The sequence below is a fragment of the Mesocricetus auratus genome, unplaced genomic scaffold (genome assembly GCF_017639785.1).
Source record: "Mesocricetus auratus isolate SY011 unplaced genomic scaffold, BCM_Maur_2.0 Super-Scaffold_100010, whole genome shotgun sequence".
NCBI lineage: Eukaryota > Metazoa > Chordata > Mammalia > Rodentia > Cricetidae > Mesocricetus > Mesocricetus auratus.
This window is the reverse complement of record NW_024429194.1, coordinates 17,018,000-17,042,089: the sequence shown is the minus strand read 5'-3', so window position 1 is coordinate 17,042,089 and position 24,090 is coordinate 17,018,000. Positions and strand designations below refer to the sequence as shown.

General features: G+C 51.9%; 1 protein-coding gene across 1 annotated transcript in view; it reads left to right on the top strand.

The window, feature by feature from the left end:
- The first annotated feature begins 759 nt into the window (after positions 1–759).
- Positions 760–24,090, top strand: part of Sned1 (sushi, nidogen and EGF like domains 1) — a 56,564-nt gene continuing 33,233 nt past the window's right edge. Inside the window, 6 exon segments of the mRNA XM_005077204.4 lie at positions 760–1,124; positions 18,405–18,692; positions 21,071–21,211; positions 21,735–21,878; positions 21,880–21,898; positions 23,706–23,831. Of these exon segments, the coding sequence (XP_005077261.1) occupies positions 912–1,124; positions 18,405–18,692; positions 21,071–21,211; positions 21,735–21,878; positions 21,880–21,898; positions 23,706–23,831 (931 nt within the window). The 5' untranslated portion in view covers positions 760–911.

The following is a 24,090-nucleotide window of genomic DNA, read 5'->3' as shown; positions in this document are numbered from 1 at the left end:
CGTGGACCTGACAGAAGTTCCCAAGCAGATCCAAACACAAACCCAGATGTGGGGCTTTACTAGGAACTTCCGAGGCACATGCCCGGGGGGAGGCGGGGTTAGAAGTGCTGAGGTGGGAACGGGAGGGGAAGGGGGAGGGGCGGGGGGGACGGGCGCCGGGCACTCAGGGTAAAAGCAAGGCTGTGTGGTTGGAGAGAACAGGGCTGAGTAGTGATGAGCTCTTCTTAGTGTCGCACTAAGGCAAATCTGTATCTCCCTAAGCCTCCACCGGTGGAATTGGGGCTGCCACCGGCATCTCCCTGTGAGAAAGCCAATGAGAGGAGAGTGGCTTCCTAGCAGGCACAGAACCCAACACATTCTATCAGGGAAAGATGCTCTGGCCAGGCAGGGGCCCCAGAGGACACACAGGAAGCCTGTCCAAAATCAGACCTAGGGCAACTAACTAGTGAGCCTCAGAACTGCTAGGCACCCCTCGTGGGCAGGCCCCAAGCTGGTGCCTGGAGAATACAAGTCCTCACCTCACGAAAGCCCAACCGCAAGGGAGCTCCAGAGCGCGGGGGTCACGGGGCTGGAGGTGGAGTCAAACCAGTACTAGCCCAGCTTTAAGCGCCTAGAGACAGGGGCTCGCTCCGGCTCCCTCCCGCCCAGAAGACCAGCAAGCTAAAAATGACACTATTTGCATGACCCCGCCTATCCCCGCCCCTCCCGGGTGGCCGCCTGGGCTGATTATTTAAACCCGGGTCTCGGAGGTGGGCCAGCGGTCCGCGGTCCTGCCTCGCGCCTTGCTAAGCGCCGCTGCGCCCCGAGTGCGGCGCGGACCGTGATAGCGAGAGGGGACGGTGCGGCCAATCGGCCGTGCGGTGACTGCGGCCACCTGCCCGAGTCCGGCGGTCCGCCCTCAGATCCCGGCGATGCGCCGTGGCGCCGCATGGGCGCTGCTGCTGGCCGCAGCCCTGGGGCTCGGGGCGCGCGGGGTGCGCGCTGCGGTGGCCCTCGCCGACTTCTACCCATTCGGCACGAAGCGCGGCGACGCCGTCACCCCGAAGCAGGACGACGGCGGCTCAGGGCTGCAGCCCGTCTCGGTACCCTTCCCGTTCTTCGGCGCCGAGCACTCCGGACTCTACGTGAGTAACCCCGAGTTCGAGGGGGCTCCGGGGAGGGCGCCGCTGCCCTCCGCCCCAACTCCCGCTGCCGCTGCGGCCAGCAACTTGGCACCGCGGCAGCCAGAGGTGGAATGAGGACAGCGCTTCCTCCCTCCCGCCGCCAAGGCCGGACAGCGGCTGGCTGGAGAGGCGTGGGCAGGGCGGGGCGAGCAGCCGCCCCGCCAGGGCACCTAGGCGACAGCCAGGCCATTGGAGCGCGGCGCGCCCCTGAGGCTCATGGCCCGACCTGTTGGTACGTTGGCAGAGTTGGGTATTCAGGCATCCGCAGAGCTACTGGCCCCCCAGAACCGAGTGGGGACCCTCGCTTCTGTTCCTTCACAGAGCGTTATGTGGCCACGAGCACTCGACCTCTGGCCAGTTTCCCCCTGGGGGACATCTGACTTGTGATGGTCTCAATCCTCTCTAGGCCACTTCAGGCTCACCCACAGTTAACACTCAAGACCCAGGGCCAGAAGGAATTCTGGCGTGACTTGCTTAGTTGTAGAAGACCTGCGCTGGGCAGGGCTGGCAGCTAGGGGCAGTGTGGAGGGGTTTACGCCTCTGCCCTGAGGTTGGCCACCCAGCCTCAGACCCTCTAAACAGGACTCGCAAAGGTCCTCTCTCCACCCCCAGAAACGAGTGCAGGAAAGGTGTCAGTGGATGGCAAAGCCTGAGTGCCAGTCTCCATGTCCCCAGGGTCTGACCCTGAGCCGATCCCTTGTGCACAGCCACGGGTGAGCTGTGGTGAAGACGCCCACGCTTCTCACCAGCCCCGACATCTCTGAAATCACCCTATCCGCTTGGGGATGTCTGAGCCATCTTGGTCTGCAGTTAAAACACCATCTTCCTAACCAGACCCTCTGCCGTATCCAATGTGAGTCACCTTTAGCGCCCCACCATCGGTGCTAGCACAGGCACTCTCAAGGCTGCCTCTCACGCACGGCCGCTTTCAGCCCAGGTTGGCATCCCCGCCCTCTTGAACACGGCCGCCATCACCAGCCTCATAGTCTGCGTTCTCATCCTCCTGGTGTCGACCACTGCCCACCATCACCGCCATCTCCAGGACCCCACTTCCCACAGCCACCAGCCCACTGCCTCAGCATCCCACACTCTAATGGCTGACTCCCTGTACCCACTCAGAACGGCCCCCTCGCCTTGGTGGCAATGTCTGGTGACAGGTGAGAGAGGAGAGGCAGCCGTCCCTGAAGATCCCTCTAGCCTGGGGCTTCTTGCAAGTAAGCTGTAGACAGGAAGAGCTGAGCTTTGGCTCTGCCCAGAAGGAGGGGGCCTGTGCATCTCAGGAATGTGAGGGCATCCTAGCAGAGCTCTGTCGGTATGGTCTCTAAGCACTCTGGCTAGCCTTGAATTTTCCACTCCCAAGGCGCAGGTGAAAATATTATTGAAATGGTTGACTCTCTTAACATGAGAAACCAACCCCTGGCTCCTAGGAAAAAACACACACGCCCTACCAGAGCCTCTCCCTGAAACACACTTTAGAAAATACCAGCCGATGTGCACATGGTGTGCACAGTGTACCCCACCTCCCCTTTCATCGGTGGAAAGAGAATGGAGTCCTGCAGGAAGCCATGCCCACGTATCTGGCCTGGAACAGCGCTTGGGGCGTGTGGGCAGGTGACTGCCAAGGCTACGTGGAGAAAAGGAGGCATTGACTCCAGAGCAGGGTGTCTGCTGAGTGTCCCCAGGCCTCTGGCTGAGAGGCTGCCCCTGCGCTGGCTTAGCCAGCTCCACACAGTGAGGTATGGCGTCAGCCGCTCTCCTTGCCCTCACAGCTCGGTGAAGAGTAGGCTCGTTGAAGGAGTAAGTGAAAGAATGCATTCCCAATCTTCTGTGTCACCCCACATCCCAGTGGAAATCAGAAGCGCCCTGCATGAGACTGGCACTTTTTGAGTTGTCCCTAGAGAAGCGCAGACATGTCCCCAGCTTCACTGCTTTACCGTGAGGGTGGCCCCTGTCCAGAAAGGACCTAGGTTCTCCTGCTGCTTAGCTGGCCCTGAAATTGCTGAGCGCACACATTGTTGCTGAGGTTTTCGAACACAGGTAAGAAAGAAGCTCCCGGTGGGTTTGGGGTACTGCCCACCACCTGCTGGCTGTAACTTGTCCTACCAGACTCTCAGTAAAGACTGAAGCTGCGGTATGGCCTGCCGGGTCTGAATCACGTCTTGTTTGGCACCGGGAGCCCCCGCTGTGGTCTCGGGTAGCATATGACCTTCTAAGGGAGCGCCATGTGAGCCAAGGGCCAGGAGTCTGTACAGTGGCTGAGGTGTGATCAGGGGTCTCCCAATTGTGTATACAACCTGAAAGGGTGGACAGGGTGGTGGCACTCTGAAAGCCATCTCCATCCATCCTTCAGGTGGCTCCTCCAGCCATGTTAAAGCTCATGTCTTCCCCGACCATTGCACCTGGGAAACTACTTACTATACTGGTCTTTGGGGGCAACTGAGGGGCCAGTACATGAAATATGGAGCCTGGGGTGGGAAAGCAGTGAGGACTTAGGGGTCGGAGAGTGGACCCCAAAGGTAAGAAGGACTGTTAACAGTCAGCTTGACTTGAACTCCTGATGCCGGAAATTCAGTTCTCGCTCCCTTGAGGCAAGGCCTGATTCTACACCGTCCGATGTGCTGGCCGCCTGCCCCAGAGCGCAGACCAGCTCTGCCCCGCAGACAGCAGGCCCCGAGCGGCTTCTTCCGTGTTTTCTCTGCGTGCAGCTTTGTCATCTTGGCCTTGTCATTCCTTTTGTGAGCCTTGGCTCAGCTCCGATGGAGTGGATAGGGAGGTCTCCCTCTGTCTGACGCCAGGGTTTACTTGTACTCGGGCCTGGGTCTCAACAGGTCACTATGTGTGTCAGAGAGGATTTTCCAGATGGCCAGAGCTGGCAGCCAGATGTCCCGTACAGTGAGGGCTAGACTTGGGAAAGTAGGACCAGAGCGTGAGTGAGAAGGGCGGGTGAGGAAGGGGAACTTGGGAGTCAGATGTGTCCAGCCACCTTCTTACTGTGCCCCTGTAGTGGGACCCAAGCTGAAGTCCTGTTTACTCCCTGGACCAGTTCTCAGAATCTGCAGTCTCCCTGGTCCAGGCTCTGTCCCCTGCAGGTGCATCTCCATCGGATGCCCAGCTCCCAGCCTTGCTTGTTGTCTGCCCTCTCTACTTGTAGGCACACCAGAGCTGAGAACGCCATGGGACCCTGGGTCTCTTCCCCTTCCCACACCTGCCTCCGAGAGGCCCTTCCTGAGCAGGCTCCTCGCTGCCAAGCCCTGCCTCTTTGCTTCTCTGAATGCGGCTCTGACACTTGTCTTATGACTAAGATGTGAACCTCCTAAAGGTCCAGGACTTCAGGAGAAGGTGTGGAGAGATGGATAGCACAGACAGCTGCAGCTGGCTACGGCAGGCACGACTTCTTGTTCTGACTTCCAGAACTCTCACAGCACTAAGATGATGGTGGCCTTCTCTCTCTCTCTCTCTCTCTCTCTCTCTCTCTCTCTCCCTCTCTCTCTCTCTCTCTCTCTCTCTCTCTCTCTCTCTCTCTCTCTCTGTCTCTCTCTCTCTGGTAAGGGCAAAAGGGTGTGAGGTTGGGTGTTTTCTATCCTGCCTGGCAGTCCCCTCTTTATAATTGAAGCATTTTTTACTGTTTACATTTGATATGGTTACCAGTATGGCTGACTTAACCTCCTGATTTGCTATTTACAAGTGAAGTGAATTACTTTTCTTCTCCAGTAGCATTCTAAGTGATTTCCAATACTAGTCAGTACAGGTGAAGCTCCTAGTCGGGCACCAACTCAGTTTCTCCCATGTTCAATGATACAGTTATGTGTTCAGCAGTAGGACCTTATCATCAGGTTATGGAGAGTAACCAATAGCTTTAACCTGTAGAGTTGGGGGAGCATACGGGACTCCTTTGGCCAACATTCTGTCTTCAAATAGAATTTCACTCCTTCAAATTCAGTGTCAGGACCTTACAATCGCATCCATCTATTTCCCCATGCTGCTTCACGCTGTTGCCATGGTTTCATGTAGCTAATAAGCAAATACACTGTTAATATTTTGCCCTGAACAGCCAGTTGTCATTTAAAGGGGATTTTAAAATTAGATGGTCTTTTCTGTTTACCTAGCTTTGCCATTTTCAGACTTCCTTTCTCGTTTGAAGTGGCTTCCCATTTCACAACATTACCGTAAGTCTTCCTGTAACATTTCTTGTAGCATTCACTTGCTGAGCATACATTATCTTGTCTGAGAAATATTTTGGTTTACCTTCGTCTTGAAAACTATGTCTGCAGTGTGGATGTAGAATTCTGGGTTGGACGTTCCATCTGTAAAGGAAGTGTTCCGTTGGCTTTGTATTTGCACAGTTCCTAACACAGTGTCTCCTGCCGTTCTCTACGGCTAGAGGGGGTCTAACGTGTCCCCTTCCCTTAGACTGCAGCTTTCCAACAGTTTGCTTCTTGAGTGTGTTACTGTGGCATTTTTAAAGTATTTCTTCTGCCCAAGGTTCATAAAGACTTACAGCCTGCAGTTATCTAGCTCTCGTGAAATCTGAGAGACTTCTCACTGTCTTCAAGTAACTCTTCTGTTCTTGCCGCCCTCGTTTGAGGGCTCGTGCGCACATCACACAGCGTGCAGCTAACCCCGAGCTCACCGAAATGTCCTTCTGTGGTTGGTAGTCCCTTCCTCTGGGCCCTTTATTTTCAGTACTCCTTTTTATTACATCTTATTGACTTGGGGAGGGGCACGTGTCAAAGCACACATACAAAGGCCAAAGGACAATTTACAAGACTTGGTTCTCTCCTTCCACTATGTGGGTTCCATAGATGGAATTCAGGTACCCAGATTTGGAAGCAAACACCTTTACCTGCTGAGACATCTCATTGGTCTGATTTGGATTTTTCTTTTCTATTCATTTTTCTGCTTTATGTTTTTCTTTCTTTTATTGAAAATAGATCCTTTCCTCATATAATAACATATTTTATCCTGATTATGGTTTTCCCTTCCTCTATTCCTCCGAATTCCTCCCCATCTCCCCTCCCAAAAGATTCGCCCCCTTTCTGTCTCATATTAGAAAGGAACAGGCTGTTAAGAGATAATAATAAGGGTCTGGAGAGATGACTCGAGAGTTGGCTCAGCTGTTAAGAGCACTGACTGCTCCTCTAGAGGACCCGGGTTCAATTTCCAACACCCGCATGGCAGCTCACAACTGTCTGTAATTCCAGTTCCAGGGAATCCGACACCCATGACAAAACATCAATGCACACAAAATAAAAATAAATTTAAAAAGAGATAATAAATGTAATAAGATAAAAATGCTATCACATGGAAGTTGGATAAGAAAAACCAATGTAAGGAAAAGAGCCCAAGAGAAGGCAAAAGAATCAGAGACCCACTCGTTGACACACTTAGGAGTCCCTTCAAAACACTAAACTGAAGCCATGATATAGACACAGAGGGTCTGGTGCAGACCCATGCAGACGCTGTGGACCCTGTGCGTGCTGCCTCAGTCTCTGACTTCATGTGAGCTTTGAGCATGTTGATTTAGAGGGCCTTGGTTTGGTTTGTGGAGGTTTTTGTTGCAGTTTATTTTGTTTGTTTGTGTTGTGTGTTGTTGTTGTTGTTTTATTGTCAAGCACAGCAGCTCACCTGAATCTACCACTGTTTCAGCTACTGACTGCAGGTCTGCAACCCCACTGCTCAGGCCAAGGCCAGGCAGGACTTCCGTGTCCCACCGTAACCGCCTCTCCCTTTGCAGCAAAATGTAGTTTTTAACTAAGTATCGTTCTATTTTACAAATAAAGATTCGAGAGTCAGATACTGGGGTGAAAACCTGCTAGCTCAGAGAGGCAGAGGAGCAACCAGCTGGCCTTCCTCCTTAGACAGCAACCCAGCAAGTGAGAGTCTCTCCTTCCATCCCAAACCAAAAAGACCACCAAACCAAAGTCGCTCCCTTACTGCTTACTTCCTATGTGTTTCTCTGTCCATTTTCCAGATTCCCTCTAATTCTGTGTGGCTACCTCCTGCCAACTAGTTGCTGGCCCTGCCTCCTGACCCAAGGTATTATTTAATTAATGTAAACTCAGGGTTCACAGTGTGATCAAATATCCTGTAGCATACGTATGTATGTACGAGTGGGTGTGTGTGTGTGGGTGTGAGTGTGTGTGTGTGTGTGTGTGTGTGTGTGTGTGTTTCCTCTCCTCTGGCTCTACCCTTTTTCTGCCTACTCCTGCATGGTGCTCCCTGAGCTCTGAGAGAAGAGATTGGATGGAGACATCCTGTTTAGGGTCAAGTGTTCCAAGCTCTCTTATTCTCTGCATGTCTCACTGCGGGTCTCTGTATTTGTCCCCATCTGCTGCAGGAGGACGCTTCTCTCATGCTGGCTGAGCAAGGCACTGATCTATAAGTACAGCAAAATATCAACAGGAGTCATTTTATCACTACAGTTTTTCAGACCTGTAGTATTTGGTTTTACCCTAGGTCCCTGGGTTATCTATCTAGTCTCTGGCACCCAAGCAGGGTCAGGTTTGGGTTCCATCTCATGGAGTGGGCTTTAAATCAGACATTGGTTGGTTACTCCTACAAGGTTTGTGCCACCATTGCCCTAGCATATTTTTTTTGAGACAGGGCTTCTCTGTGTAACAGTCCTAGCTATCCTGAAACTCCCTTCATAGTCTAGGTTGGCCTCGAACTCACAGAGATCTGCCTACCTCTGCCCCCCAAATACTGGGATTAAAGATGTACACTGCCACCAGCTGGCTTGCCCTAGTATATCTTGCAGACAGAACACCATTGTAGATCAAAGGGTTTGTGGCTGGCTTGGTGTTTGTTTATATTTCTCTTTTTGTAGTGTGCGGAGTATCTTCTTGTACCAAAGACACTAGTGTGTGGAGGTGAAGGCTCCCCGTAGGCAGCAGCTCAACCTCTCTGTGTTCAATGAGCTGTGTAGATGTTGTCTGCAACAATGGAGCCTTGTTAGCTTGAGGAAAGCAACCTGTAGTCTTGGCAACAGCCTGTGTTGTTTGGGGATTCTCATGGGACCCCTTTGACCAACAACTCAATTAGATGTTTCCCAATCCCAGGAGTGGAAACTTGATTTGGTTGCAAGAGATGTCCTGCTGGGATTCTGTCACCCCCACGCATTATTTGGCAATTTCATTTAGATCACCTTCGTTTGTGTGTTCAACTAGATAGACTGACCAGGGAGCCCCAGGGATCCACCCACCCCTTCTTCCCCAGTGCTGGGATTACAAGTATGAGCCACCATACTCAGCCTGCTGTGTATGTTCTAGGACTCACACTCAAGGGCAGCAAACACTTTACTGAGTGAGCCCTCTCCTAACCCTCTGCTGTTTTATTTTTTACTAATGGAAGTTTTATTTGGATTGTTTCTGCATCTTTTATTTCTCTTTTCCTTCCATTGATGTCTTATATTTATAATAGTTGCTTTGGTGCTAATTTTAGAAAGTAATTTTAATGAAGTACTTTGACTATATATATCCCTGCAAAACAAACTAAAAAGAATGGTAAACAAATACTGAATTTGGAATGTAGTTTTGTTTTTCACAGTGGGGTGTGTGTGTATAACTCTGAAATTAAATGAATGGAAGAGTAAATATGCAAAGAATAATGTGAGTGTCCTAGTTTCTTTCTGTTACCGTGATGAAACAAACACACACACAAAAAAGCAACTTAGAAGAAGAAAGAATTTATTTAGCTTACACTTCCAAGTCACAATCCATATCATTAAGGGACATCAGGGCAAGAGCCGTGGAGAAATGTTGTTTGCTGGCACACACCCCCGCCACCCCACCCCCACCCCCACTCACTTGCTCGAAAGCTCATGCCTAGCTGGCTCTATGGGTCACCTGCCTTGGTGCAGCACCGCCTACACTTGGCTGCATCAACTGGTCATCAAGGTGGTCATCTACCCGTGTGGCCACAGACCTGCTGGAGCTAGGTAATTCCTCAGTTGGGGCTTTCCTCTCGGACGACTCTGGGCGGTGTCAAATTGACAAAGCTAAATAGGACAGTGAACATCACTGTTAGAGACAACAACTGCAGATCGCAGAGAGGAAGGAAACACCAAATGAAATGTGGCTTTGTACTGGGTTTGAATGGGATGGATCAGTTTCAACTTACAGTGCCTACATCTCTGTGTGTATTGTGATAATGGATTCAGATGTGGCTATGATGACATATGTACACACACATTTATAGTCATGTCAGAAATAGTTCCCTGGGGTGATCATAGATAACCAGACTTCCATTATTAAGCACCTACTATATCCATCCACTGCCCTGCCCCCTTGTACTTGGGACTCAGTCCATACTCATGTCTCCTGAAGGCTCTGCCAGCCTGGCTGGGAGTACAGAGAGAGAGAATGGGCAGCTTCTAGGCAGATCCCTGACCCTAAACTTGCACACCAAGGTCAGCCCAGCCCACATGCCTTCTGAGCTTGGACAGACCACCCCCTGGGGGCCCCTGAGACTAGGCAAACGTCTGCCCCCTATCCTGGAGGGCAGGCTGGGAAGTGGAGCAGGCACGCAGCCTCAGAGGCCCCTGGGGATGAGAACTCGGATGAGATCCCAGAGGGAGGACCGATGTACCCAGAAGTCCCCGCTCTGTGTGGGGAGGAGGAGACCACAGGCTTGGCCTGGAAAGCCTACCTCTGGCACTGCTGGAAGGACCATAAAGGCCCAAGGTCTGAGGAGAGTCCAGGAGGCAGTGGCCTGGCCAGTGATGGACACCAGGCAAGGTACAGTCATTACTCACTGGCCAGGCATACCCAGAGGCCTGGGTTCTGGCCCTGCTGAACACGAAACTGCAGGAGCATCTGGCCAGGTTGCTGGAGGTGAAGCAATGGCTCCTTTTACACAGGACAGTTCAGAGACAGCTGGAGACAGAGCATAAGGGAGCATCATTGGTCACACGCAGTCACGAGCATAGACCAAGTACAGGTTCTACATCATACCGGAAAGTGGGCCAAGGGAGACTCTTGACTGCTCACAGAGAGCAAGAGAAAGGACACGTCCCTGCCAGCCTGAGCACAGACTGCTTTGCTGAGGAGTCCTTCTCTCCATGGCTGAGAAGAAAGGATGCTCACACCCCCTCCCACCCACCTGCTACCCAGGACACCAGCCCCCACTGGGCCTGTGGAAGGAATCTTAATTGTCCAGAAAGCTGCCAGGAAATGAAAGACATGCCTACAGTCATCAAAACAAGTGTAAAAGCCTGGGGTCAGGAGAGCTTTGTTATTTGGGTTGGGAGAGAGAAGTCCCCGCCTGACAGAACCCATGTGCCGCCCTCTCTGATTTGATGTTTGCATAATTGGAGCAGCCTCTCTGGTAAGCCAGAGCCCCTGCCCAGAGCAGCCTCTGGCATTGGACTCCAGGGTGTTGGCCCAGGCTCAGGCCACATTGCTCAGTCTCTCGGGCCATTTCCACGTTCCTGACTTCAAACAAGTCGGAAATGCCAACAGCCCTGCCTCTCCGCTTCCTTAGCCAGGGCTGCCTTCCTGAAGGAGCAGAAAGGGAAATGGGGGATGGGAGGAGTGTGGGCATGCAGGCGGGTAGGCAGCCCCACTCTTCCAGGATGTTCCGCCTCCTCCGTCCCGCCCCCGCTGTGTTCATAGTCACCACTGCTTCCTGAGACCTCCCGGCCTCCCAAGGCAGCTGGACAGGAATCTTCCCCAGGGAATCTCAGCCTGCCCCACCACAGCCTGGTCCTGGCAAGGCTGGCCGCAGTGAAGGAAGGGAGGGCACCCCTGGAAAGCAGGGACCATTTATACTCACCTCTGCTGCAGATTTCACCATCAACCGTCCTGAAAGGTCCTCCTGGGACCTCTATCACCCACCCCGGACGGTGACATCCCGGCGGCAGCCTTGTTTATCTCAGCAACAGGTGCTCAGCCTGAAGAGAAGACAGTGTTCCTTGTCTGGCCCAAGAGCCACAGGGCCCAGAGGAGACCCGGGAGCGGCCACAGGAAGGCCCTGCATGCCTAACTTTCGGGGAAGGGCTGGGGAAGGCGCCGGTTGTGAACCAAGGCTGGGCATGTAGCATCCTCGGCCTGTGGATCCCTAGGGAATGTGTCCCCCTCCTTGCCCAGGGTGGCAGGCTTCCTGGGGGTCCAGCATTTCTGCAGGTGTCTAGATGAATATTAACACGACCCTCTTGGGACAACATCTGGACTCACGATCAGGTTTTTGAGGAGCCAGTGGCTGAGCAGCTGGCTGTCTGGAAGTCACCTCTGAAGCCAGGACAAGGATTAAACACCACTATTTGTGTAGGAATGCCTGGCATCTACGGTTCCCAGGGACTCCAGTCTTATTCATTCTCCGTGGTTTCCATACTATAGTGCTTGTTTCTCAACGTGGTATTGCAAGTACAGAAAAACTGCAATAAACTTGGCATCTGGGGAGACACGGCCTCCCTCGGGGCCTGAAGGAGTGGGCTGCCAACTACTCCCTAGACCTCTGGCCTGGCGAGGCCTTGTGCACCTGCACAGGAGATTCACGGGCCCCACCTAGAGGAAGGAAGCCCGAAAGCCTCTGCCCAGGAAAAGGAGCCTGCCAGCCCAGCATCTGGGTTCCAGTACCTGTTTGACTGTAGTCCTGGCTCTACCCTGGCCTGGCAGGGGGACAGGGCCAGCTTGTTCTGCCTCCTTCCTGAACATCCCCGCCCCCAGGTCCCGGTTCCGCTCCTACCCTGAGAAGAAGAAAGAGCGGTAGCAGTCTGGGGTGGAGCACAGGAGACCTCGAAGGCCAGAGGCCTCTTCTGTACACATGGCACACCTCTCACTCCCAGGCAGGAAGGAAAACTCAGGAAAACTGCCAGTGGCTCGGTAAGTGGGTGTCTGTGGGGAAGGGCAGTGTGGCAGGACCCCACCCTGAAATAGCCATCTCCGTCTCCATCCCATGTCCAGTCCCAAAGACACTGACCCCCTGTCAGCCTCAGTCACCCTTGCCACCTGTGACTTCTAACCCTTTCTTTCCTCTAGAACAGTCAGAGTGGGATTCTTGACGCGTACCAAGAACAAGCAAGTGTAAGACAGACCCCTCTGGTCTTCCCTTCTGGAAAAGACCCAGGGCTGCCCACTCTACCGGCACCGCACCTCTGGGCAGTCACCCCGTCCAGCCGCTGCATGTCCCTCTGGGTCTAGCAACAGATCCTCCAGAGTCCCCACCCCAGCCACCAAGAAACACCACCCTCCTCCCCCGCTGTCTCCAGGGTGGCTCGTCCCTGCTTCTGAGGGCACTGTCCGCTTACTGTGTGACTGTCGGAACAGACTATGAGACGTGTATGTGTTGTGCTATGGTAGACAATTGGGTTGTTCAGAATTTTGTCTTAGTTAAAATTTCCATTCTCCATGTCTTATAGCCATACTTCTACTCTCTGCTCTGTGAATGTAGTGTTTTTGGATTCCACACATGAGATCACATGGTATTTGTCTTTCTGTACCTGGCTTGTTTCACTTACCCTGGTGTCACACAGGCTCAGTCATGTTGTTGCAAATGGGAGATTTTTCTCTTTCACAGCTGAAAAGTATTTCCTGTGTGTGTGTGTGTGTGTGTGTGTGTGTGTGTGTGTGTGTGTCCATGGGTGTGCATGTGTGAGCATGTGGGGGTGAGTGCATGTTGTGTGGACATGTGTGTGGGTGTGCTGGTGGGCCTGATGATTTGAATTCAGTCCCTAGGATTCATATCATAGAAGAAGAGAACCAACTCCCTCAAGTTGTCCACTGACCTCTACATATAGGCCATACATAGATAGCCTCCCCATCATACTCACAAATAAGTAAACAAGTGTTTTTAAAGTGGGAGGTGTAGAGATGGCTCAGTGGTTAAGAGCTCTGACTGCTCTTCCAGAGGATTCAATTCCCAGCACCCACATGGCAGCTCATAACTGTAACTCCAGTTCCAGGGAATCTGACACCCACACACCAATGCACATAAAATAAAATGTTAAAAAAAATTAAAATATGGTGGAAGGCAAAATAGGGAGAAACACAATCTTATTCTCTGGCCTCTTCAGGTGTATACATATGTGCACATGCATGCGTGCACACACAAAAGAAAAACCAAGGCCGTTTGAGAACACAAGTTAGAAGGACATGCACTAACAGATGTTAAAACTTAGCGTGATGGAGAAAGCCCAGGAGGCCTCAACCCTACACAAAGAACTGTAGTTAGCTAAGAAACGCTGAGAGCTGGAGAAATAGCCTTCCTCTGGGACAAGCCCACCTGTTAGTTATCCAATACCAGATGGTCAGCCCTGAAAACATACAGGCAAGTTACAGTGTGGAGACAGAGCAGGTGAGTTGAGTGTTTAGGAATATTTATGTATATACATAGATGTATGTGACCACAATTATTGAAAAAGAGAGACCATTAATTTCAAAGAGCAAGGAGGGGTATGTAGGAGGTTTGGAAGAAGGAAAAGGAAGGGGAAATGATGTAATTATATTATAATCTCAAAAATAAAATAAATGAAACTTCTCATGAAGCCTCCATGCCCAGAAGTACTTGTGCCAGGGTGCCTAAATCTGGAGTTCTCCATGACTGGGAACCTGAACCTGAAGTTCTCCATGACAGGGAGCCTGAGCAGGCGAGAGTTCTCTGTTTCTGCTGGGCTGGCTGGTCAGTGAGCTCTTGGGATCTGCTTCTGGGATTGCTGATATTCATGGCCATTCTCCGCTTTTATGTGTGTACTGGGGATTTTTTCTCCTCCAAATGTAATTTAAATTGATGAAAATTAGTTTAATGGTAAATTAATTCGTTTCTAATATAAGTCACACCTCATCTTCGTAACAAAACCCTAACTCAATGACCATGAGTAATTTATCCCACTTACGTATTTCCAGACTCAGAGGTTTACATATGTGATGCTCTTAGCAACTGTCCATCCAGGACAAGTCATGCGAGCCTCGCAAAGAGAGTTCCTCTGTCTGCACTTCTTTACTGCGTGTCTGGGGACAACGCGGAGGCCCAAGTAGATGCCTCACACGTCGTGGATTTGCTGTCTTAGCTTCGGAGCTTGGCTCGTAGAGTAAGCCTGCCTTTCATCCCCAAGAGGACAATATTTCATCTCTAAGGCTGAGCTCTGCAGACACAATCCAAGGAAATGGCCTTGCTGATAGCCGCCGGGGGCTGCTGGCATTCTTGTTTCCGGCAAGCTTGGGGCCATGCTTCCCTCATCAGGATACCTCCTCAGTCCACATGTCCTCGGCCACACGTTTTACCAGAGACCATTCTGAAATGCCCACCATGGTCAGGAAGCGGCCTGCTCCCTTTTGCCATCTCATCTGCTGAGGACCATTCAGGTGTGAAGCCGTTGCATCTGCCTGAGGAGTGTCAAGAGATGTTTACCTCTACTCATCCATTTGACTTTATGCTTTATTTTTTTCTGATGACAATACAGCCGTGCCAGCTTCCCTTTGATTAGCATCTAGTTTATCTTTAAATGAGAACCTTTAATTCACTTTAACTTCTTGTGTAGCTGGCACAGATGTCTTCATTTCTGTCACTCGTGATATTTGTTTCGTCTGGTTAACAGTTGATTACATCTGTCTCCTTACTGTTTGCTTTATCTGTTCCATCCTCATTATTTTTTCAACCTATTTTGAGTATTTTAACTACTCCATCTTATCTCTCTCCATCAAGGATGTGCAGTTTCTGTGGGCTCAGAGATTCACCAGATGGGACAATGTAACCTTTAGCTCATCAGGGCTCGTTGACAGGCCCTCTGTACGTTTACTTCCAGCTTAGAACAGCTGTGGCCTGAGGAGACCTCAGTTTGATGCCTTTCCCAGTCTGTATGCTCTTGTTGTCTTGATTTTTAATTTGTAGATTTCCTCGCTATTCCATTACCTGTAATGTTCCTTTCCGTCATTGTCCACTTGGAGTTATGTGTTGTTGGCTGTTTTACTATTTTGGGTCTTTGTTCTTTACTCTTTTGGGGGAACCTGCCACCTAGCTCCCAAATAAGTCACACACGGAGTCTGCCTTATTCTGATGAATGCTGGTCTTAGCTTGACTTGCTTCTAGCTAGCTTTTCTTAAATTATCCTGTCTACCTTTTGCCTCTTGGCCTTTTCCTTTTTTTTAACTTCTATAATCTTTTTGTTTTGTTTTGTTTTTCGAGACAGGGTTTCTCTGTGGCTTTGGAGGCTGTCCTGGAACTAGCTCTTGTAGACCAGGCTGCCCTCGAATTCACAGAGCTCCACCTGCCTCTGCCTCCCGAGAGCTGGGATCAAAGGCATGTGCCACCACCACCTGTCTTAACTTCTATAATCCTACATTCACCCTTACTCCATGGCTGGCCCCTTCTTTTCCCTCTCCTTGGTTTCTCTTGCTTCCCAATCCCTCTTTTCCTCCTCCTATTTATTCTCTCTGCCTGCCAGCCCCTCCTATCCTTTCTCTTGCCTTGCTATTGGTCATTCAGCCCTTTATTAAACCAACCAGATGTTTTAAACAGGCAAAGTAACACAGCTTCACAGAGTTAGACAAATGGACCCATAAAGGAATGCAACCCATCTTTGCATTGTTAAGCAAATGTTCCACAGCATACACAAATATAAGCACACCTTAAAATGCTATTCCACACAGTTATACTCTAACTTCTCCCTTCTCTCCTTGAGTCTCAGACCTTGTATTTCCTGTCAACTTGAGGTTGGGTCTGTATTTATGTGTACACCTTTGTTACTGCTTTGTTTAGCTTCAGCATTTCATCTGGGCCTAGGAGTCTGTGTTGGCACTGCTGTCTTCTGGAGACGTAACTCCTAGGAGTCTGTGTTGGCACTGCTGTCTTCTGGAGACATAACTCCTAGGACTCTGTGTTGGCACTGCTGTCTTCTGGAGACATAACTCCTAGGACTCTGTGTTGGCACTGCTGTCTTCTGGAGACATAACTCCTAGGACTCTGTGTTGGCACTGCTGTCTTCTGGAGACATAACTCCTAGGACTCTGTGTTGGCACTGCTGTCTTCTGGAGACGTAACTCCTAGGACTCTGTGTTGGCACTGCTGTCTTCTGGAGACGTAACTCCTAGGACTCTGTGTTGGCACTGCTGTCTTCTGGAGACATAACTCCCCTCCTCTCGAGCCTCCATGGTCTCCAGGAAAAGTCAGCCGTCAGCACCAGAGCCCCTCCTGACTTGTCAGCTCTCCTTTCAGAGCGGCTTCCTGCTGTTGGCTTCCTACTTTCCTAGCACTCATTCAGTGTGGCTTTATTTTTTCCCAGCCAGTTAGTCCCTGAGGCTATTGGATACACAGCTTCATGTCCTTCATCAGTCCTGGAAGGCTCTCCCACTGCCTGTCTCCTCTCTGGGGCTTGTGCTGATTCTCACGTCTCTCACATTTATTCTCATCCCTCCATCTCGCCATCCCTGCTCTCAGTTCCAGACAGTTTCTTATCTGACCTGCCTCCTGGTTCCAGTCACTGCTTTTCTGTAATTGGCATCAAATCCATTTTGAGATCTTGCTATTTTGTTACATGTACTTGGTTCCTTGTTATAGTTTGCCTTTGGAAATACCTCCTTTTATAATTATCATCAAGATCTTTTCATCACGACCATTTTCTCCCAGTTTTTATTGCAATAAAACATATATCTTCAATTTTAGTGTAAACATTTCAGTAGTGCTAGAGTATTTAATTGCTGTGTTCACCATTACGGTCTGCCGCGCTCTTCCATGGTCCCATGACCCTGACAACAAGATGCTGAAGACAGGACAGAACCACAGACTTGTACAGAGAACTGGGGTCATATGGCTTCGGGTATCTGATGGAGAAGCTGCAGCATCCTGGAAGCTCGGTGTGTCTATTACACAAGGCTGAACAGGGAGCTAAGGTTATTGTATACAGCTTGGCTAATCTTGGCAGGAGCAGTCTCTGTAGGGGAGCAATCTTGAGGCTGTGAATATCTAGAGGGAGCAAGCTGTAATGGACATTTTCTGCATGCATTGTCAACATTTGCACTCAGACCCAAGGACGCCTTTGCTACTCCCATGGGTCTGAGGCATCGTGGTCCTAGAAATGACTGTGTTCATGCCAATAATACACATCCACTCAGGACCTTAATTCCTCCCTATAGCCACCATCCATCCAAGCAACTCTTTGTATTTTCCAAAACTGAGACCCTATACTGATTAAGTACCAACTCCCCATTGCCCCTTCCTTAGCCCATGGAAAATACCAATCTTCCTTCCACCTCTGTGAGTTTAATGATCTGGAGGCACTGAATAAATGGAGTCATGCAGTATTTGTCTTTTTATTTCACTCATCAGGATGCCATTCGATTCCATCCACAGTATTGCACATCGAGATGTTTTTCATTTTAATAATGCCCCATTCTTTGTATATGCGATGCCATCTTGTTTATGCATTTGTTTATCAGTAGATACTTGGGTTGCTCCCAGTGTTGAGATATTGATAATCATAATGTGATATCAACTATGCCATACAATGCTAGTATGACCATGCACCATTGCCTAACACCCTATGAGGTCAGAGCTAGAAAGAGTCCTCCTGACTGCTCTAACAACATGCCTTACGCTGTGCAATTTAGAAGTAGCAGGAATTAATTAACAGTCCTGAGAAGTCCAAGGCACTACCAATCCACACCTGGTGAGGCCACTTTCTTGTCCAAAGATGGGGGTCTTCTTGCTGTGACCTCTCATGGCCCACGGCACGCTCTGGGTTTCTTTCATAAGGGCATTGATCCCATCCATGAGAGCTCTACCCTCATAACTGCATCGTTGACTTAAAGATTTGAACACATAACAGGTGTATTAGACAAGCCCCAAAGGTGAGAAAACCAGAACACAGGCAGGCAGGCTAAATTGTCTCAGATTGCACAGCTAGTGACTTGCAGAGTTGGGACCACAGCCTCCTGACCACCTGGAGGCCCAAACACAGTCACCAGCTTGGCCACCGCAGCCTTTCCAAGCCATGCTGGTCCCAGTTTACTATTACACACTTGGCTACATGCAAGAATGCTGACCCACCTCTCAAGGCCCCTGGCTAGAGTATGGCCTGGGTAGCAACCCAAGCCAGTGGGAGCCTGGCCCTGAGTACATGACCTGACCTGCATGAGAGGACACAACAGGACCACATGGTCCCATTTCAGGGGCGCTGTCAGCCAGCCTGGAATGCCTGCCTGAGCTGGATCACTCTTAAAGGATGCTGGGGGCGGGGCCACCGTGATGGCCCTAGGCTGGCCATCTTCTGCAATGCCCCGTCCATACCCATCCTGGCTTTCTGCCTCACAGGTGAACAATAACGGGATCATCTCCTTCCTGAAGGAGGTTTCTCAGTTCACCCCCGTGGCCTTCCCCATCGCCAAAGACCGCTGTGTGGTGGCAGCCTTCTGGGCAGATGTGGACAACCGACGTGCAGGTGACGTCTACTACCGGGAGGCCACCGACCCAGCCACGCTGCAGAGAGCCACAGAGGACATCAGACGGTACTTTCCTGAGCTCCCGGACTTCTCTGCTACCTGGGTTTTTGTTGCCACCTGGTACCGTGTGACCTTCTTTGGAGGCAGCTCCTCGTCCCCCGTGAGTCCAGGTGGCTGTGTGGCCTGGGCGGGAGGCTGTATGGTTGGGACCCTGCCAAGGCAGGCCAGGTATCGATGGTCTACACCCAGAGACAACTCTGGGGATAAGATCGTGTCATGTTTTTTTTCTGAAATCACAGGGCCAGGGTGGAGGAGGACAGAGCCCCCCCCTTCCAGGCCCAGCACAGCAGTTCTCATGTGGAGCTGCAAGGGCCCACGGTGCTAGGAGGGGCCCTGTTGGAGTGACTTGGTTCTCCAACAGTTCCAGGGTGGGGCCGAGTCGGGGAGGGTCGGCTCTAGGTGGGATATTTTCTGTTTGGTTGGTTCTTGTAGGTTTGTTTTGTTCGTGACAAAAGACAGAGAGAGAGAGAGAGAGAGAGAGAGAGAGAGAGAGAGAGAGAGAGAGAGAGAGAGAGAGAGAGAGAGAGAGAGAGAGAGAGGTGTATTCACACATGTATCTTCAAGTGTGCATGCCTATGTGCAGGCCAGAGGAAGGCATCAGGTGTCCTGCTCTGTGTCACTTTCTTCCTTATGCCATCTAGACAGGGGCCAGCAATAAACTTTGAGCTAGGCTAGCAGCCAACAAAACTCAGGCAATCCTCCTGTCTCCACCACCCCGGCACGGGAGTGACAGGCTTATGTGTAGCCGTGCCCCACTTTGTACTAGTGCTGAGATTTGTACTAGTGCATGGCAAACACCTGTGTAGCTGAGCCCCCAGCACAACCCTGGGTGGTGTTTTTTGGAGCAGGGTATCATGTAGTTCAGGTTGGCTTCAAACTCACTATGTAGTCTGAAGGCCTCGGAGTGCTGGGTCTAGAGGTGTGTGCCACCATACCTGGCTGTTCTGTTTCAGTCCTTGTGGCGGTAATCAATTAGATGGCGTGTCAGAGCCCTTTGTGTCTTTGGTGAGTGTGGTTGACTGAGCTGCCCACCCAGACAGGTACTTTCCAGCACTTACTATACATAGGCATATTCTGGATACTAAGCCACTTAAGGCACCTTCTGGGTGGCAGGCAGTGTCCCAAGATGGCAAACCTGGAGAGAACCCACCAGAAAAGCCCACACCGTGGGGCTTGTGCTGGTCCCTAGCAGAGACAGCAGGCATTGAGATATGCTCAGAAGTTCACTCTCCAGGCAGCACGTGTTGGGAAGGTTTGTCAACACCAGGTGGGTGGGGATGCTCTGTGCATCCTGTGGCTCCACCGCTGGCCTTTGAGACCCTCACCCTTCCCCCACCCACGCAGAGCATTTGTCTGTTTACTGTCTCTCCTGCCGAATTTTATATAAGAACGATTCCCATCCCGTGTCTTCATTGTTTCTAATGATTGAAACAAGCTTGGACTGTGAGAGGGGCCCGTGTACTTACAACCAGTGCTTGGTGTATAGCCAATCGAGATGCTACTGTGACACACACCCCCAAAATAGTCTGCTGCCCCCTCAGAGTATCCTACAGGTGTCCATATGGGGGTGCCTGCTCCCTGCACCCCAGATAAGTGCTCTGTCCTGTTCCTTCTTTGCTAGCACTGCAGGCAAAACAAGGAATGCTTTTTAAGAAACTTAGATATCTTTGGCTTCTACAGATGTTGGATTTTTTTCTAGCATCATTGCTATGGTATTATGTGCATGCCTTGTTCATGCCTCCTGCCAACTTTTCGTGATACTTTTGGCCCTTTTTTATTGTTCTAAGTTCTGCTGGATACGAAGGTCATCAGCAGTCCTGTCTGCCATATGTTATGAATGCAGTGTTTGCTACTGCCTGCCGTTCACTTTGATATCACAGCACGTTCTCAGTCAGAGGCTTTTGTCGGTATATGTATCCATCACTCTTTTGCTATTAGTAAACAGCACAGAAGTCCTTCTCTGCGAAGAAACGCGTATTGCCCGATGTTTTCTTCTAGGACTTCCATGATGCTTGTTTTAAAACCAAGCTTGATTTGGGATTTGTCTCCATGCACGGTGTGCAGGGGGCAGGATGCTAACTTTGCCCCCTTTCAGTTTCCCGTGTGTCCCACGATCATTTCTTCACCCCCGTCTTGGGGTACACTGCTCGGGGATGCTCGTGGCGTAAAAGTCTCTGAAAACCACAAAACCTAGTAACAGAAGCTGCCTTCCCTCTTTGTTTTTGTTCTTAGCACACAGACTTTGTGGGTTTGGCTGAGGGGGTGCACCCTGGCCTCTGCAGGAGCCTGGGCCTCTTGGGGCTGTACACAGTGTCTGCTCCAGGTGTTCTGGCCCTGTCCCTTAACAATGGGGTAGGCTGTAGAGATAGTCAAAGCCACCGTGGCCCTACCTTGCTTGGCTGTCCATTTGGAGGAGAAAGGGTCTTTGACGTGGGGCAGGGAGTGCAGCCTGTCACAGCTAGCCCCCTTTCGTGGCAGGTCAACACATTCCAAACAGTGCTCATCACTGACGGCCGGTTCTCTTTCACCATCTTCAACTATGAGTCCATCCTGTGGACCACAGGCACACACGCCAGCAGCGGGGGTGATGCTGACGGCTTGGGAGGAATTGCAGCCCAGGTAAGCCGGGATGGAGCTGGTGCCCAGGGTTCAGGGGCCCCTGCTCCTCCTGCCAAGGTGCAAATGGGCATAAGGGGTGGGCAGGCCTTCACTGTAGCAGACACCTGCTTCCTTCCAGGCCTATGCAGAGGTCAGTCTGTGACAGACACAGTGACTCTGTGTCCTCAGGCTTCTCAGTGCCCAGAACCACAAAACAGCCTCTGGTACCTCTGCCCCCTCCTTCCTGATAAGGGTCTCTGTCCAAAAAGTGTCAGGAAAGCTGTACCCTCCCATCGCCTCTGGACCCCACTTCCTCCTGGGGCGGCACTTCTCTTGGGCCCTACGTGAGGCCTAGATGCTGGGTGTGTGAGTGCTGGAAGCTGGGGAGGATGTCCACGCGTGACTGGAGGGGCTGCTGAAGTCAACAGGCCCCAGCCTCTACAGTGTCCTCAGCTTACAATCTCTCTACCATCCTTGACTGGGCCATCCTGAGAGGACTCAGTGGCCGTAGGAAGACCTGCCTCTCTCTCTGCCCCGCTCCCAGGCAGGTTTCAACGCAGGTGACGGGCACCGTTACTTCAACATCCCTGGGTCACGCACAGCAGACATGGCTGAGGTGGAGACCACCACCAACGTGGGCGTGCCCGGGCGCTGGGCGTTTAGAATCGATGATGCCCAGGTGCGCGTGGGGGGGCTGCGGCCATACAAGTAAGAGGCTCAGGGAGGGGAGGGTTGAGGAACCCTGTGGCAGTACGGGCGGGGCTCAAGGGCTATCCCCCCCTCTAAGTCCCCACCCACCCTCCTTACCCCCCAGACCATCCTGTCCCATGCCTGAGGTGCCCCTGCCCATACCCCACCCCTGCCTCCATCTCAGGGGTGAGGGTGGGGGAACCGGGACCTCCATGGGCCTGATGGTACTGACCAGCCAGAGAATCGTATGGTCCTTCTGATCTAGTAGTACAAGCAACCAGATGGCCCTGGTAGTACAGATTGTCCGTGCACCCACTCAGGGACCCCAGCTCTGCAGAGGTGTCTAAGCACCGGCTGGCTGACCTGCCAATCAGTAGATGCCTTCATCACAAACCCTCCTAAACCTGAGCTGAAGACACACCCCACAAACTTGTTGCCCATGAGGCGAGGCCACAGAACAGGGTGCTGCTCCCTGGCACTGAGTCCCGTGAGGACCACTCAGTTGGGAGGCCACACACGGCAGCTGCAGGTCAGGGGGACTGCCTGGTGAAGGCAAGAGAGGATGAGCGTACTCAGGACATGCAAGGCTGGAGAGGGAGGAGCTCACACACACACAGCGGGCCAGCCTGGGACGCCAAAGCCAGCCCCGAGCAGCAAATGGAGCACTTAAGAGAGCAGAAGCCCTGGGCGACCCCAGCCCTGCTCCTAGCCAGCAGTCAGCTCTGACACCAGGACTCTGGCCAGTGGCATCTCAAGTGGTCCTGTGGGCACTGTTTGTAGTGGCGGCTAGGAAGTCAGGTCCCTTGCCAAAGGCCAGAGTATTAGGCTCTGGCTGAGCACGTATGGACAAAGCATGCTTTTCAAGCTGCTACAGCTCTGCGGGAGGGGGAGTCTCAGAAGAGCATCCAGCCAGTCCCTTTCCGGTGCCCTTCCCATGGCACCAGGTCTATGTGATCAGAAGGTACAAGAAATGGCTGCAGAGACACCGCGGTGCCTCTAGGACTCAGGGTTACAGTGACCCTGCAAGCCCAGGGGCAGTTGTGGCTTGCTCAGAAGGGAGGGTGGACGGTGTCCCAGAGGCCGTACCTTGTGTCTGGAAGTCTAACTCCCGAGCAAGCCCAGCTCCTCTTGTGGCATGGCTGCAAAGGGCAGCTGCATTTCAAGTAGACCAGGTAGCACAGTGCTGCTAAGGACCCCAGTTGACAGAAAGGTAAGCTCTCTGGTCTGAAGAGTGTGGTGGATCACCCTTGAGTCCTCCTCCTAGTAACAGGTGATTGGAATCCTTGAGACTTTCTGATCTCCTGCCAATGTGCGACTAACCTCTTATTCCAGGAGCCCAGCCTGACCTCATAGGACTGGGCTTTGGGGGTTGCTGAGGTCCCAGGGGAGCCCCGGGAGGCCTTCCTAAGAGGCCATGCTGTGATAAACACTGGCTGTGACTACTAAGAGCTAGCTTCTTGTTTTACGTGTGAGGAAGTCCAGAGGGTGGCTGAGCACCCTAGAAGTGTCTGTGGTGGAGGTGGAGAGGGTGAAGAGCTAAGAGAAGGAGCTGTGGGTGTAGGCGATTCTGGGGATGTGCCTGCACAGGAAGCCAGCGTCAGAGCCTAGGACACCAATGGTCAGACAGAGACCGGGGCAAGAGCACCTGCCAGGCAAACTGGGCTCCAGCTGAGACACTGAACACAGAGGCGCACTGTCACCGGTGTCGTGGTCACTAAAATGCTCCATTGGTGGAGGGAAGGGAGACGTAGCCATTGCAGATGGCTCTCCTGCCCACATTCTAGATGCAGTGGCATGAGGCTTGGGCTCCTTCCTGTGTCCACAGCCTCCGTGTGCCTGGTCCTGCGTCCATGCCTCAATGGTGGCAAGTGCATTGATGACTGCGTCACAGGCAACCCCTCCTACACCTGCTCCTGCCTCGCTGGCTTCACAGGGCGGAGATGCCACCTGGGTGAGTCACTGGCACCCAGCGGGGGCAAGGTGCCCACTGGTTTCCCTGCACCATGTCGCTCCTCCACCCACTGGTCACATACCAGGCTCAGGGGAAACACCGACACTGGCTTTGAGGTCCGAGGTCTCGGTCCTCCTGAGGTAGAAACACTATGGAGGCCAAACGCTATGGTTACGGGTCAGCAAGTACTGCTGCTGCTGCCGCTCCTGGGCTGTCTGGGTTCGGGGCTTAGTCTGTCCTCCAGCCCCACCCAAAGCCC